The sequence below is a fragment of the Pleurodeles waltl genome, chromosome 4_2 (genome assembly GCF_031143425.1).
Source record: "Pleurodeles waltl isolate 20211129_DDA chromosome 4_2, aPleWal1.hap1.20221129, whole genome shotgun sequence".
NCBI classification, from domain to species: Eukaryota; Metazoa; Chordata; class Amphibia; order Caudata; family Salamandridae; genus Pleurodeles; species Pleurodeles waltl.
Genome location: NC_090443.1, coordinates 116982549 through 116996425, shown reverse-complemented (window position 1 = coordinate 116996425; position 13877 = coordinate 116982549). Strand labels below are relative to the sequence as shown.

Genomic DNA, 13877 nt, shown 5'->3' with positions numbered 1-13877 from the left:
CTTTTATACTCCTGGTACACATATATGGCAGGTTCTAGGTAATATAATGCACACCTAATTAACATACGTACCTGTTTGCTTAGCTCGATCTAATCTCACCCATCTGCAACTTCCTTGCATATGTACTTTGACACTCAATGTGTTGTGCATCCACCATGCTCTCAAACCTCACACACTCAATTCAGCACATCCCATACATAGGCATAAGAAATGCCCATGTACCACTGCACTGCTTTGGGCACCCCTGGACTGATGCTTCACAACCTCGCCAGGGGTAAGAAGCTATAAATAAGTAATGAAATCAGACCATCTTGAAAAGTGTTTTAGGCTTCATAAAGTTTATGGAAAGCACTGTATAACTAGCCGTAACATAAATTTTAAACTGAGCATAGTCTACACAGTAATATTTATAATATCAAGAAGTGGGAGGGAAGTAGCAGTAGAGATGCACTGAAAGAGTAAAAGAATTCAACTCGCAGATTACGGTACCTGGATGTGAGTAATTGTTACACAGCGGTGCACTATTGTCGCCACAAGAAAACAAATGGGTGAAGGTACTGTGTTTGTCTAAATAAACCACCCTGAGAAGGAGACCCTGGCGAGAAATACAAGCTGACCATATCTATGATCCGAAAACCATGCAAGTTCTACTCTCTTAGTGTATATAACCAACTGGGAGTTGGTGCAGTTGCCCAGGAAGAGAGACAATTAAAAAGATACTTTGATCAATGAACTGTACAATTAACATTTCTTTTATTTATTTACTGATTGATTCATGTATTTCATTCATTTGGCGCAAATTATAATTGTTTCTAGGTGCTGCTAACTCTGTAAGAAAACAGTGTACCCTAAAGTGTCATAGTTTTCACTGCCAGAACACTTGTATGGAAGTGCTACTATACTCACTGGGAGAATAGGAAGCAGTAACCATTTTCTTAAGCTCAACATATTTGGCCTTCATTTTACTTTCTGTGGCAAATATTTTAATCAATTTGGCCCTACCAATGCGTATCTACGGTCTCCCATTTAATGGAGCTGTGTTCTTATGATCCACAGAAGAATCACTGGGCTTACGTAGACGCCAAGGCAATGCAAGCTGCTTTAAGACCTCAGCCTATTTTTGAGAAGAGATCTTACAGGGGCCACAAGGTTTAACTAGGTATTGTTAAACCCAGAGAAAGCTTAAATATCTGTTTGAAATTTCGACTGCAGCTCTTACTCCTAATGCCGTAGATTAGAATTCCCAAATTATGTGAAAGCTCTATTTGTTTTGCTGAATCAGGATTCTGAGTTGTGAATTTAAACTGCTGTTCAAATGTTTTGTAGATACATTCAAGCAACAACAAGCAACCGGAATATCGCAGACGAAAATGACACAAAAATAAAGATTCACCTATGGAAATAGGCGCAATAGCACTGGTTTCCACGTGTATTCTATCTTCTCTGGCTACATTTGTAACTGCCTGTTAATAACACATTCCAGAATTACAGATGTGGCTGGGCACTAGATCAAGGCAACAACATTGTATTTTAATTCGATTACAGATAGGAATACTAGGAGGGTACTGTTTCTGAAAATAAAAAGCAGAATAATCCTGAGGTGCAGCCTGGTTTTTCCAATGACTATGAAGTCAATTATTTATTTTCCAAACAAGACGACCATGGCCTATGGCCTGGGATATCAGAATTGGAAGTAAGAGACTCTGTGCTGTTGAAGTTAGAAACTGACGGGCTGATAGGTTTTTCAAATTATTATTTCTGTCTACACATCCGTAGTCATATCATGTTCTTCTGGAATTCCTCAGGACTCGATTCTTCCCCCCCAATTGAATCCTTTGATTTTTGCCTTCTATGCCGATGACACTCAGACTCATTAAAATCTTCAGAAATGCTCAGACGGCCAACTTTTTGACTGCCTCACAAAGTTAGGGGGTAATGAGCAATAACCACCTACAACAGAATTGCGATAAAACAGAAAAACCTTTGACCATTGTTAAAATCTTGATTCTGCAAACAAAATTTATTGACGTTAAGAAAGCTAATCCAACACTATCCTCCTGTATTGAAATACCCATATTCATATGAATGGGTGGATCACTGATTGAGGTTTGGACCTCCTATGCCTAAAATTCTGAGTCTTATGTAAAAAGGTAAGTGAATCCACCCAAAAGCAACAGTCAGGAGATGATTCTTCGATTTTTCCAAATAGGTTTTATTGAACGTCAGACAGAGTTCAGTTATTCCTCAGTGTGAATATTTTCATAAGGTACAACCAACCTATGTTTCGCCTGCAGTTTCTCAAGGCTTACAAAATCGATTACACATGGTTTAGTGGAAAATAAAAGTTTGATTGAAGGTGAATGGGTCAATCACCAAATGTGCGAAGATAAAAGGATGAAAAAGGAAAGGTGTACAAAAGCACCGGTGATTAAGACAGAAACATGATGTAGTTCATATCAGGTAGTGACACCTAGCGGTGTTCTTAACTTCTAGGATTGGTACCTGGGATTTATATTTCAATCTGGACAAGAGACGACTGGGACAAGAAAAACAGGAAGCAGTGCTGGCATGCTATTTTATTAGGAGGCATCTAAACTAAGTAACTCAAGGTCCAAGTGAACAGATAGATGATTGGGTTACGAAATAGGGGAATGGAAAAGGAGATAGTATTTGCAGAGCTTCATTCCCAATATAAGTAACTAGAGCATACAGTCTTAGTGCAAGTCCCAGGATGTACATATTTTATAACAATGTGGATAGCAAATACCTTAGTATACATCATTATAGTATAATTTAATTCATGTCAAGAGGAGATAATATATTTTTGAAACCCAGGAGTTAATGATGCAGTAATCAATATTTAGAACTGTTCGTATTTATGAAACATCTTCAAAGTAAAATATATATCTGGACAATATGTATACAGGTATATAAGCAAGTAATCATTTTATGAACTTCGAAAACATGATCATACATTTAAGAGACATTAAGATAAGGTGACATGTTGATAATAATAGTTACTCATCAAATCACAATCTTCAACATATTCTAAAACTAGTTCATAATATGATTAAAGGTAAATTGCCTAGCGCTGAGCTAATATCAGGTTCCCAATCATGACGAAATCAGAAATGCATAGTGGTCCATTACGATACATTTGATTCACAATACAGACAAACTTGAATAACATTTTAGTCACTGTAATTACTCTTCAGATAGCAGTCTCTATCATACTTAAATCTATTCGATAGTATCAGGGCTAAGCTTTGTTATGCTAAGCATACATGCATATCCCCAATATGGTACGATAAACATTAGTAGGTGAGACACCGTGGAACTAAGCAAGTATACGAGTTCTATTCAGGGACAAGATAGATGGCCAAAAGAGTTCAGTAAATTAATTCCTACATAAAACAGAATTCACAGGTCAATCGTAAACGGAAGCGGGACAAAGTAAAAAGGAGGCCATGGCAGACAGCCCAGAGACCAGGCCCTATTGATGTGATGGGGACAAAAGTAGATGTGGAAAATATTCAATTACTTCCTTGTGGGGTAGGAAGGGCCCGAAATCGCGGGAGATCTGCCGTGTGATATGGGTGACTGAGAAGGACATATATCAGAATCGAGGTGTTAGGCAGTGGCTAGCCATAATAGTACGCTGGTAGCTCACTTGAGGATTGCTGTTTGGTGAGGAAAAATAGGCAGAGAGATGGAGTGACAAGAGGTTGTGCAGGTGCAAACAGACACCTGTTCCCGAGTGGGTTCATACACAACTACGAGTCCCCGGGCGGCCACTATAGTGTATTAATGGCGTTAGCATGACGATGTTGTTTGGGCTGAAAATCTCTTTATCTTAGTCCGAGAATAAATTCTGGATGTTAGCCTTAAGTCTGAAACCAGCAACAGTCCAAGCAGTGTAGAACTTGGGAGAGCAAATAGACTCAGCCTCAACTGTATATCCTCAAATCAATCCAGTTGTTAAATCATGTTTCTTTCAACTTCATCAGGTGAAACAGATTATATGCTTCTTGATTACATGCATGGCAATATACCGCAACCTCCTAGACTTCTGAGTCCATAAGTTTAAGTTACTCCACAACTATGCAGCTAGACTGGTTCTTGGCTTACATCCAAAGAATCATATTACTCCCGCCGTGACTTGTTTACACTTGCTGCATATGGGAAAAAAATGCATACTTTTCTAGTCTACGTGCCTAATTCCTTTGGCAATATGGCATATGGCGGAGTTTACATTTTTGTCATTCTGCATTTACCAAGTGCTTTCAATGGTACCACCCCATCTGAGACCTCCAGAATAAGGTCAAGTATACTGAGGATTCCCAAGCTTTGCTAGAAGAACATGGGCGGATGAGCTTTTACAGTGGCTGGCCCCACACAGTGGAATCATCTGACGCTGCTTTATGTACACAAGAAACTCAATTTGTTAAGTTCTGTAAAATAGTAAAAGCTTCCTTTGTTTACGTTCCCTGAAGCAGCTTCATTTTCAGACGCCTATTTTGACTTTGTGTTTTTTCAATACCAAGATAACCTTAGTGGGTGCACTACAATAACCATAAATAAACAAATAAATAAGGAAATCAACAATCTGCCTGGATTGGCAAGTATCCTGCATCTGCCAGTCCCTAAATGAAAGGAGTATACACATAGGGGGTCATTCTGGTGGGAACCGCCAAATGGCCGCTCCGCGGTCAGAAGACCGCGGAGGCCATTCTGACTTTCCAGCTGGGCCGGCGGGCGCCCGCCAAGGGAGCACCCGCCAGCCCAGCGGGAAAGGCCCTGCAACACAGAGGCCGGCTCCGAATGGAGCCGGCGGTGTTGCAGGGGTGCGACGGGTTCAGTTGCACCCGTCGCGATTTTCACTGTCTGCTATGCAGACAGTGAAAATCATGCTGGGGCCCTGTTAGGGGGCCCCTGCACTGCCCATGCCAGTGACATGGGCAGTGCAGGGGCCCCCAGGGGCCCCACAACACCCGTTCCCGCCATCCTGTTCCTGGCGGTCAAAACCGCCAGAAACAGGCTGGCGGGAAGGGGGTCGGAATCCCCATGGCGGCGCTGCTTGCAGCGCAGCCATGGAGGTTCAGCCCAGCCAGGGGAAATCCGGCGGGAAACCGCCGGATCCCCTTTTCTGACCGCGGCTTTACCGCCGCGGTCAGAATGGGCACTGAAGCACCGCCAGCCTGTTGGCGGTGCTTCCGTTGCCCGCGGCCCTGGCGGTCTTAGACCGCCAGGGTCGGAATGAGGCCCATAGTTTCTGTCCATGAGACACTATGTTTTAAAGCTCCGAACCGTTTAGGTTTATTCGGTTATGGTCCCAACACCTCAAATATTCTGCTGATCAATGCTTCAATTACAGCCAGACAGCTACAGCCAATATAGCATAATGTATCCCTAATTGGGGCCAAACCTTGCTAAATTCACAGCATTTGCAGTAGCCAATTTCGTATGGCAACCACGAAATACTGAAGCAGCCAGATTTAACACCTATACTGAACTAGTTCAACAAAAACATTTTAGAGTTCTTTAGATTTTATATCCAATTAAGGTAGGATTTTTGTACTGTTTCACAGATTTTTAGCTGGACAAATATTGAAATTAATTAATTACTGATATTCTATTACTATGCACAAATAATTTAACCAGTCTGTTTTGCATACGTTTGATGGAGATCTCGAACATAAATTAAAGTGAGTGTTACGCTTGCGCTTTTGTCATAACATAATCATAATCGTGACTGTCCATGTTCTCTCCTTCTCGTCCTTGTACAATTGGATTCAAGGTTTGTCTGCTTAGCATCGGCCTTGTATGAATTTAGATTCCTAAATTGCAGATCGCACTCACAGTGCCTATATTCAGTAAGCATGTGCAAAGTATTTTTAATACAAGGCTAGATCACACACAGCCTTCAGAATCTAAACACTAACCAAAATATCTACTCACCATGCACGGCCAAACAAGAACAAAACTACAGACACTGTCAAATGATGGTTCCTCAAGTAGGGTTAATAGCCTTTCGGATCCAAATGTAAAGGCACCCAGATAGACAATGCACTACAATGTCCTAATAACTGGGGTTGGTGCAATACAAATTCAAATATCTTAATACATATAAGCTTCTTTTATGGTAAATGAACTATAGGAATGAGACACAAACCAAATAATGAAAATTCTGTGCTGCAGATGCTCTAAATACCGAGGTCTATTAAAGAGACATGGGGAGAATCAAAATCTGGTTGTACTCCAGATAAAGCCCCTATTTCCAGTTTTATATGCAAGGCTGGGGTTACAATTTTTGCTAATGTGAGAAACAAGGGACATGAGGTAAACAGAGGCCAGATGAAGCAAAACCTGACAGTGGAATGGGCCTGATTAACACAACTGTACACCATCCCCCACTAGCTAAACGAGTAATAACAAGGATATTTCCATCATGCCAATAGACACTCCATTTTATATTATTATTATTATATATAGTTATAGTATTTCTTAATCCGAAACCGTGTACCTCTGTTTTATCAGCATGTATACTTCTTACATTTAGTTCTTCAAGGCTCTGGTCTTCAAACTACTTATTATGTGCTGTATTTTTTATGTTTTGTTCAATTTCTTCTTTGTAATATTTGTTTACCAGAGACCAAAATTGTTAATAAACTTGAACAAAGTTGTTATTTTAACAGAATGAGAGGTGCAGCGGAATTACATCATACACATCTTTATTCATCATTCACAGGTTTAAGTCTTTGCTTACCCATACCCTCTCCAAAGGCCCCCCATTTTTTCGAAAAACTTAACGTGACCCTGACCTGTACCCTACGGAATAATATAGAGGTCTACAGTATAGTCTGGTCGTCCCCAGTCCTAAAAATGTAGGGAATAGATTTCTAGACCTGGCCCTGATAATGGCAAAGAGGAGAATAGGCATGGCGTTGAAGTTGACGGGGGACCTAAAGTTGAGACCTGGACTCAGGGATGTGATGCTAAGGGCCCGAGCTGAAGAGCACTGCAGAGGATGGAGTCCTGGGGGTGGGTTCCCCAGGCATATCATAGTAGACCTGTGGTCGGAGGTTGTGAATGAGTGGGAACATCCCTCTGACGCAGAGACTCAGACAGAGGGACCTCAAGAAGAAGGTGGGGACACAGGCCAGTATTGGACTGACTGAGAGGCCAACAGAACCAGAGGAATACGTTGAGGGGGGATGACTAGCTCAGGGCTGATGGAGAATGGGTTACAGGGGTGGCCCCCTCCCGGCCTGCTGGGCAGGATGCCAGGGTGCGTGGTGCACAGAGGGACTGAATGGACTTTGGAGCCCCCCCCTCCCCCACTTCTTGTCTTGGACCTATCCTCCTCCCATATATGACGATGGGGTGGACCTGCTGTGCCCCAACCCACTAACCATAGTACTGGCAGAAAACTCCCCTGAGATGAAGTTAAAAGGGTATAGTAGTTTTTAGGGCATTCTTACGAGTTAATTTAGGTGATTTACACATCACACACACACACACACACACACACACACTGACCCGGCACAGCTGAATCCTTGAGGCCAGTTCTGAGCCAGATACTGGGAGGAGGGAATTAAAATATACCACACACAACCCACGGATTCTAGGGACTAGCAGGGAGACCTAGGGCATACCCACCACAACTGTGCTACACACAATGGCACCCAGGGAGAGGCAGAATTGGTATACAGCATCTTTGTGGAAGAGGGGTGAGGGAAATCTGTAATATATTGTAGAAAGGTTATGTACTGTGCTTTCATGCCAAATGCCAATAAAAATATGTTTAAAAAAATGCAAGCCCTGGTTACCCTTATTTAACGTCAATGAATTAACCATTCTGTTCTCCTCAGCTTATCAATCTCTGGTTTAAATACCAACAAAGTCTTATTTGGCTACTGGGCTCAGCGGGATTTGCCCTTTCTTTGAAGCCCAAATGTCCCTGTGCACATTTACTTTGGCTTTATTTTAGCAGTTTATTGTCTCTCCATTTGTCACCTAAGTCAGATACTATGACAACAATGTAAGGGAAATTCTCATATTAAGACACACAACAGTGGGTAACTATCACATTGCAATGGCATCAAGAGGCAGTAAGGGGGTTCTTGGGTGTAGGTTTGAATGTCATGAAAAGAAGTATTATTAGCACTATGAAAGGCTTTCATAAAGTAACACAGATTTTGTCCAGTTCCATAGTCCACATTTAGAATATTGGAGGCACACCCTTTACAAAGCCAAACCTATGTTGCTGGGCACAGCCAGTTTTCTTATTTTTTCAGGCAGCCGCTGTTGGAGTAGATCAGGCCAAGACAATCATTTTATTTGCATGTGTGTTGATCACATCTTCAGTAGTGCCGCAAAACGTTATAAGAAACATAATAGAAGATCCACAGTTCTTATTTGTATCCTATCACTCACAACAAGAGTAATGCGTCAAGTACATCAGGACACATGTAGAGTATTGATTCTAATTCTCATGGCCTCTGATCAGTACTTTGTCCTGTTGTTCTGTGGGACAAATCTGGACTTACACATCCAGTTCAGCAAATCTAAGACATTGTGGCCAGTGCTGGAGGTCTTAACTAGAGTACTGTGTCCAATTCTGAAAGCCACATCTAGAGTACTGTGTCTACTTCTGGAGTGCACTTTGGGAAATATCAGACTGGTGATTACACAATGACAAATCACTATTTTGTTGACAGTTTATGTTGTCGAATACTCCCTCATGAAGCTGACAAACCAGTTACAATCTCTGGGCTAAGTTTCAAATTCTCCGTCCGGAGAATTAAAAATGGAAAATGGTGACAATTATACATTTTTAAAAACTGCATGGCAAAAAAATATTTTTACATTAAAAAAAGAAATAAGCCCCTCCAAACAGCGAAAAAACAAGTCATGCCTCAGTAGTTATTGAAATGAAACCAGAAGGTGAATGAAATTGTGATGTGAAGGAATTTGGGTACAAATGCTAGCTTCTCATCACAAATCGACTTGAGTAGTATCCTCAGAAGAGGGGGAAACCGTCCCTGATAAATTTGAATGATCTAGTGTCCCTGTACCTGAAATGACTGGGTGCAGAAACACTAGGCCCGGTTTTAGCAGGAATGAAACTGTGCCATGTACAATCACCTCCAGGTCCGGGACACTCATATGGCACAGGTGCAGGCAAACCTTACGCAACCCCCTCCTAAAGCACAGGGGAGCATGCATCATTTCCCAAAGCAGCCTCAGAGCCGCCCTCCCCCATTCATCCTCCTGTTCCCAAAGCCGAGAACCTAATTTGTCTCCTGACTCCTGCAAATCTGGAATCAGGGATAACCACGAGGGAAAAGACCTAGTAATGGCAATGAGAACTACTAAGAAGAGGTTTGAAAGAATATTTGCTGTACTTGTATTTATCATCTCACCTACACATGACACTCTCCAGCTCTCAGCCTTCTTTCGCTATAGCTTACCTGTCCTTGTGCATTAGTGATTATCTGTCCGGTGATCCCTTGCATGCCAGGAATGGCACTGGTGATAAGCGGGCTGGCGGTAAGAGAACCAAGGAGCTGTGCCTGACCCCCAAAAGTTGCAGCACTGATCTGTGAACCAAGAAACAGAAGGGATAAGTGCCAGGGCATGGGCAGAACTCTCTGTTTGGTCATGTCAACCTAGTGTGTAAAAAAAATTTAGTCATTCCGAAAAACTGTCTGGATTTTCTTATTTAGTGAGTTGACAATCCCTTCTCTGGGAAAGGTCCAGCTTTAAGGAAGGAGTATAATTAAAGGTGGCCTGGTTTTATATACTCCAAACACTCACAGAAAGTGAAACCCTGGTATAGAGAGAAATAAATCACCCACAAAATTACACAGTGTGTCAGTGGCAAAGCCGTGATTCGGAATGAGGTGCATAGGATTGACAATCAATGATTTACACACCGGCTTCCAACTCAAACAGGACCGTTCCGCACAACATATTTGTTAATTTTTAAGGAATATTTTCTTCATATTGTGACCAAAACACGAGAGAAGGATGTCGAGGAGCAGGAAGATAAAGGGAATGCAAACCTTCATGATGTCATGAGATTTCATCAGTGATGATGGCTTAAAAAGGGAATGACCAGTGTAAAACAGTATTAACAGTTGAATACCGAATTAACGAAATGACAAATGCAATGGCTTTATTTCCTGCAGTGGTCTGGGGCCCTAATTAAGGTACACACCTGTGATAAGCTTAGGATGTGCGGATTCTGCTGAATGAAGCTACAACTGTCCTGGTCCTCAAGGGATTGCATAGGATCAAACAATATGTTAAAGTGGGAAAGTCGAGAATAGAAAACACGTATCACGCACGCTCTATGCTCTATCAAAACTCAAAAACGTAGCCACGAGAATACAAGAGTAAATTTCAAGAAAGATAAATATGACAACCCTTCCTTAATGTGTCTGAAGCTGAACAACACTTGTGTGTTGTCTCCCACACTGAGCGCACCAAACAGAGAAGAAATGACTTGCTTTATAACCATGCTGGTCTGATGCTTATCCAAATTGTTTTCACATGCTACGACTTTGTTTTGTTCTTTGGCGTCTCTAAGCACAGCATCCTAGAAGATCATACGAACTAAGGCCTCAGCAGAGTGCAGTCACCCGCTTCCATTGGGACAGCCGGATATATCCACATTTCAACAGTGACACAGGACAAGGTCTTGGGACATAGGGTGCTTTTGAAGGGTGATTTCAGCACAATTTGAGTATTTTAGCAAAAAAATGTCTAGCTAAAATGGATCTGAAGTTACAAAAAATACTGCCATGCAGGTTTGTCCCCCAGAGGCAGCTCACATTTCAGTTGCTGATTACTGCATTTAGTAGTTAACCTGGTGAACTAAGGTGACATTTGCACATACTGTATTAACGTGTAGATATGACAAATAGTAAGGTAGCATTGCTTTACCGCATAATTGTTAATTACCAAATAATTTAGTGAACCCTGTCACATAACTTGCTGCTTAATTCCAGTTGCCCCTGCATTTAGTTTGCCTATTATATGTCACCATGAGTCCCACCCGGAAAGCACAATATGCCTGCATACACAGAAAATAACTTAATAGAATACTGCAAAATGTAAAAAGAATTTAGATTTGGCATAACAGCAGTGGTGGTCCACAAGTGTTTGAGCGGCATTTCAGACAGAAGAATGTTACATACTTACTATAGTTGGATTAAAGGCGAAACCTGCTGGCTGAACGGCGTACTGCGCCTGCGCGTCCAACGGCTTTTGCACGGACGCCTGCACCATCGCCGTCACCTGGGGCTGGAGCGCTGCGGGCACGGAAACAAGCGGCTGCTGCTGGACTGCCGGCTGCGCCGTCTGTTGCACCTGAAAAACCTGCGGGGCCTGCACGGTGGCCTGGAGGTTTGTGTTCAGCACAGAGGCAGCTGGCGGAAGGGTGAAGCGAAAGCATAACCCAAACAGAATCGCAGAAAGAAAGAAGAAAAGCTTTTTTTAGAGTTCACTCCTCTGGTAAGGGCCACAGTTAGCGGTTTACTAAAATCATTAATTCTTCAAGCTATTTTGTTTAACGAAACACCAGATTCACGTTTTCACTTAAGAGTTTCCACAGCCCGGTAGGCTTACACTGAGTATCGGAGATTTCCCAACAGGATTCTGCCTCTGAAAAATCAGCTGACCTGAATACATACAGAAAGTGACAAACCATATTTCACGTAATTTACACAGAAAGAGCTCTGATTTCCAGGCGCAGGAGACTGAAGAGCGCCCTGGTGGTTATACTAACGCTCTTTCTCGCTTGGACTGTAGGTATATATTGCAACTTGATTAAGTACATACACCATAAACAGCAGGGGGCGTAGCACGGTTAATAAGATATTGGGGTAGGGGTGGGGGGGGGGGATAGTTTCAGATTTACCAGAAATCACTCTAGGACACCTTGTTACACAATATATGATAATCTGGACAAGAGGGAGACTTGCGGGGCCGTGGTAAGAGAACGAAGGGCGTAATGCTAGGGACACTTAAAACAACATTTTTCAAACTAATCACAATTTTAAGGCCTTCAAAATAGAGACGAGAGAGTATGTGCGTTCTTGTCAGTGTGGGCATGTATAAATCCTAAGGTAAATCCGACAGACACTTCACCATATCCGACTGAAAGCACTTGTATCCAACTATTTACTAAATAATATTTTTAGGGGGTTGTAATACCCCCATGAAGATACGCCCCTATCAAACAGCAAAAAACTAAGTTCAAAACAACATTAAAAGACAACATAATCGGGTTTGCGATCAGAAACCATATTTGGCAATTAAAAACTATTTTGACGTTAGTTAAGTCAATCCTTTGTTGCAGCAAGGTTCAGCTGCATAATGTTTAAATATGCGCTAAAGGACAGCTTTCTACATTTCATATCTTTTGTTTCCTGTAAAGCGCTGTGCTACTCTGGTCTGAGTTATATAAAACCATGATTAAAAACATAAATTGGGTGGCCAAGATAGTGATGGGGTCGGTCGCTCGGTGAAGCGCTCCATGGAAGGCCCTGAATAATCCCGCAGAAGCCTGATTAATTCAAAGTGAGCGGCACTGGGAGACGTGAGAGGTAGAGTGGAAAGAGATCCTGAAACTGTGGTGACCCTGCCCACAGGGAACACTTATTTTCAGCAAAACAATCAAAGTGCCAAAAGTAGCGAGCAGCTGCAGCACAGAGGAAACCGTAGCACCCAGTACCCCTCGTGGGCGCTGACCTTTCCCCCAGCAAACCATCTGCATCATCTAAATGAGGAAAGCCACACTGAGACAGGGGCTTGCCCCAGATACTGACCGGCGAGATAAATAAGCATATTTGTCATCTGCATCTGGGTCACATCCAGTGGGAACCCACAATCGCCTGCAAGACCGCACTGGAAGTGGTAGAGGCCTGGTCAGGCTTACAGGCGAAGAGGAACTCCTGTGACGTTTGGTGGTAGAGGAGCCACACCGGACTGTGGGACCTGTCCCCCTCACTCCCGTTGGGCCTGTGTGGTCTGGGAGTGCTCCCTGGTTGCTAGCGTGTGGATTTTGGTGGGAAAATACATGTTAGAAGGAAGGCCCGTCCGACACAGACACAACAGGACCGGGACTGCGGAGCACCCTGTCAGAATGGCCACTGAGGGGGAAGCAGCTGCACACTAGTCCTCTCCAGAGCCCAGCGGAGGACAACTTGCGGCCAACAGGACGGCTCTCCTAAAGGGGGGAAGAGCATTGCCCCATACACCTCCAGAACGAGTTGGAAACACAGTAGGGGCCTGGAGACAGCAACATATATCAGGAAGGACACAGAGCTGCGCAACCTTCCATTTCCTCCCACCCCTTGAAGCCCAGGGAGCACTGGATCAAGGGAGCTACAACTTGGCAGAGGTAGGACAGGGCTGGAAGGTACCAGTAAAGGCGTGACACACCATTAGTACGGGGGGGGGAGACACTCAGTCATTCGACCCCCAGGGGCACTTTAACACTCCCCTCAGAGTGCACATAAGGGACCTAAAGACTCTAAGGAGGTCCACAAATGACATCAAAGGGCTAGGGGCTAAGCCACGTGGTCTGGGACATCTACAGGAGAGAGGGGGTGTGCTGGGCTATGGGTGGCCAGCGGGACCGAGCCGGTAAGAGGAACCGATCCCGCCTCACGGCCCACCCAGTGAGGAGAACTGGAGGGAAGATCTAGAGGCAAGACAAATTGGAGGGCGGCGCAGAGACCATGGGGCGGACGACAGGCACAGATAGAAAGATGCGGGCCTGATCCTGCTGGCGAGACCACACCAGAGACCCCAAGGCCAACAGGTGAAGATCACAGGGTGCCCCAGTGCCATAAGCATCACCATAG

The 13877-nt window shown here is 43.4% G+C and overlaps 1 protein-coding gene across 5 annotated transcripts in view; it reads right to left on the bottom strand.

Moving 5' to 3' along the window:
• The window catches only part of POU6F1 (POU class 6 homeobox 1), a 200750-nt gene that overhangs the window by 58041 nt on the left and 128832 nt on the right, over positions 1-13877 (bottom strand). For all 5 annotated transcript variants that reach the window (XM_069230900.1, XM_069230901.1, XM_069230904.1 and 2 more), the window contains 2 exons: positions 11209-11435; positions 9474-9602 (listed from right to left, as the gene is read on the bottom strand). In XM_069230900.1, the coding sequence (XP_069087001.1) occupies positions 9474-9602; positions 11209-11435 (356 nt within the window). The remainder of the gene's footprint in view (positions 1-9473; positions 9603-11208; positions 11436-13877) is intronic.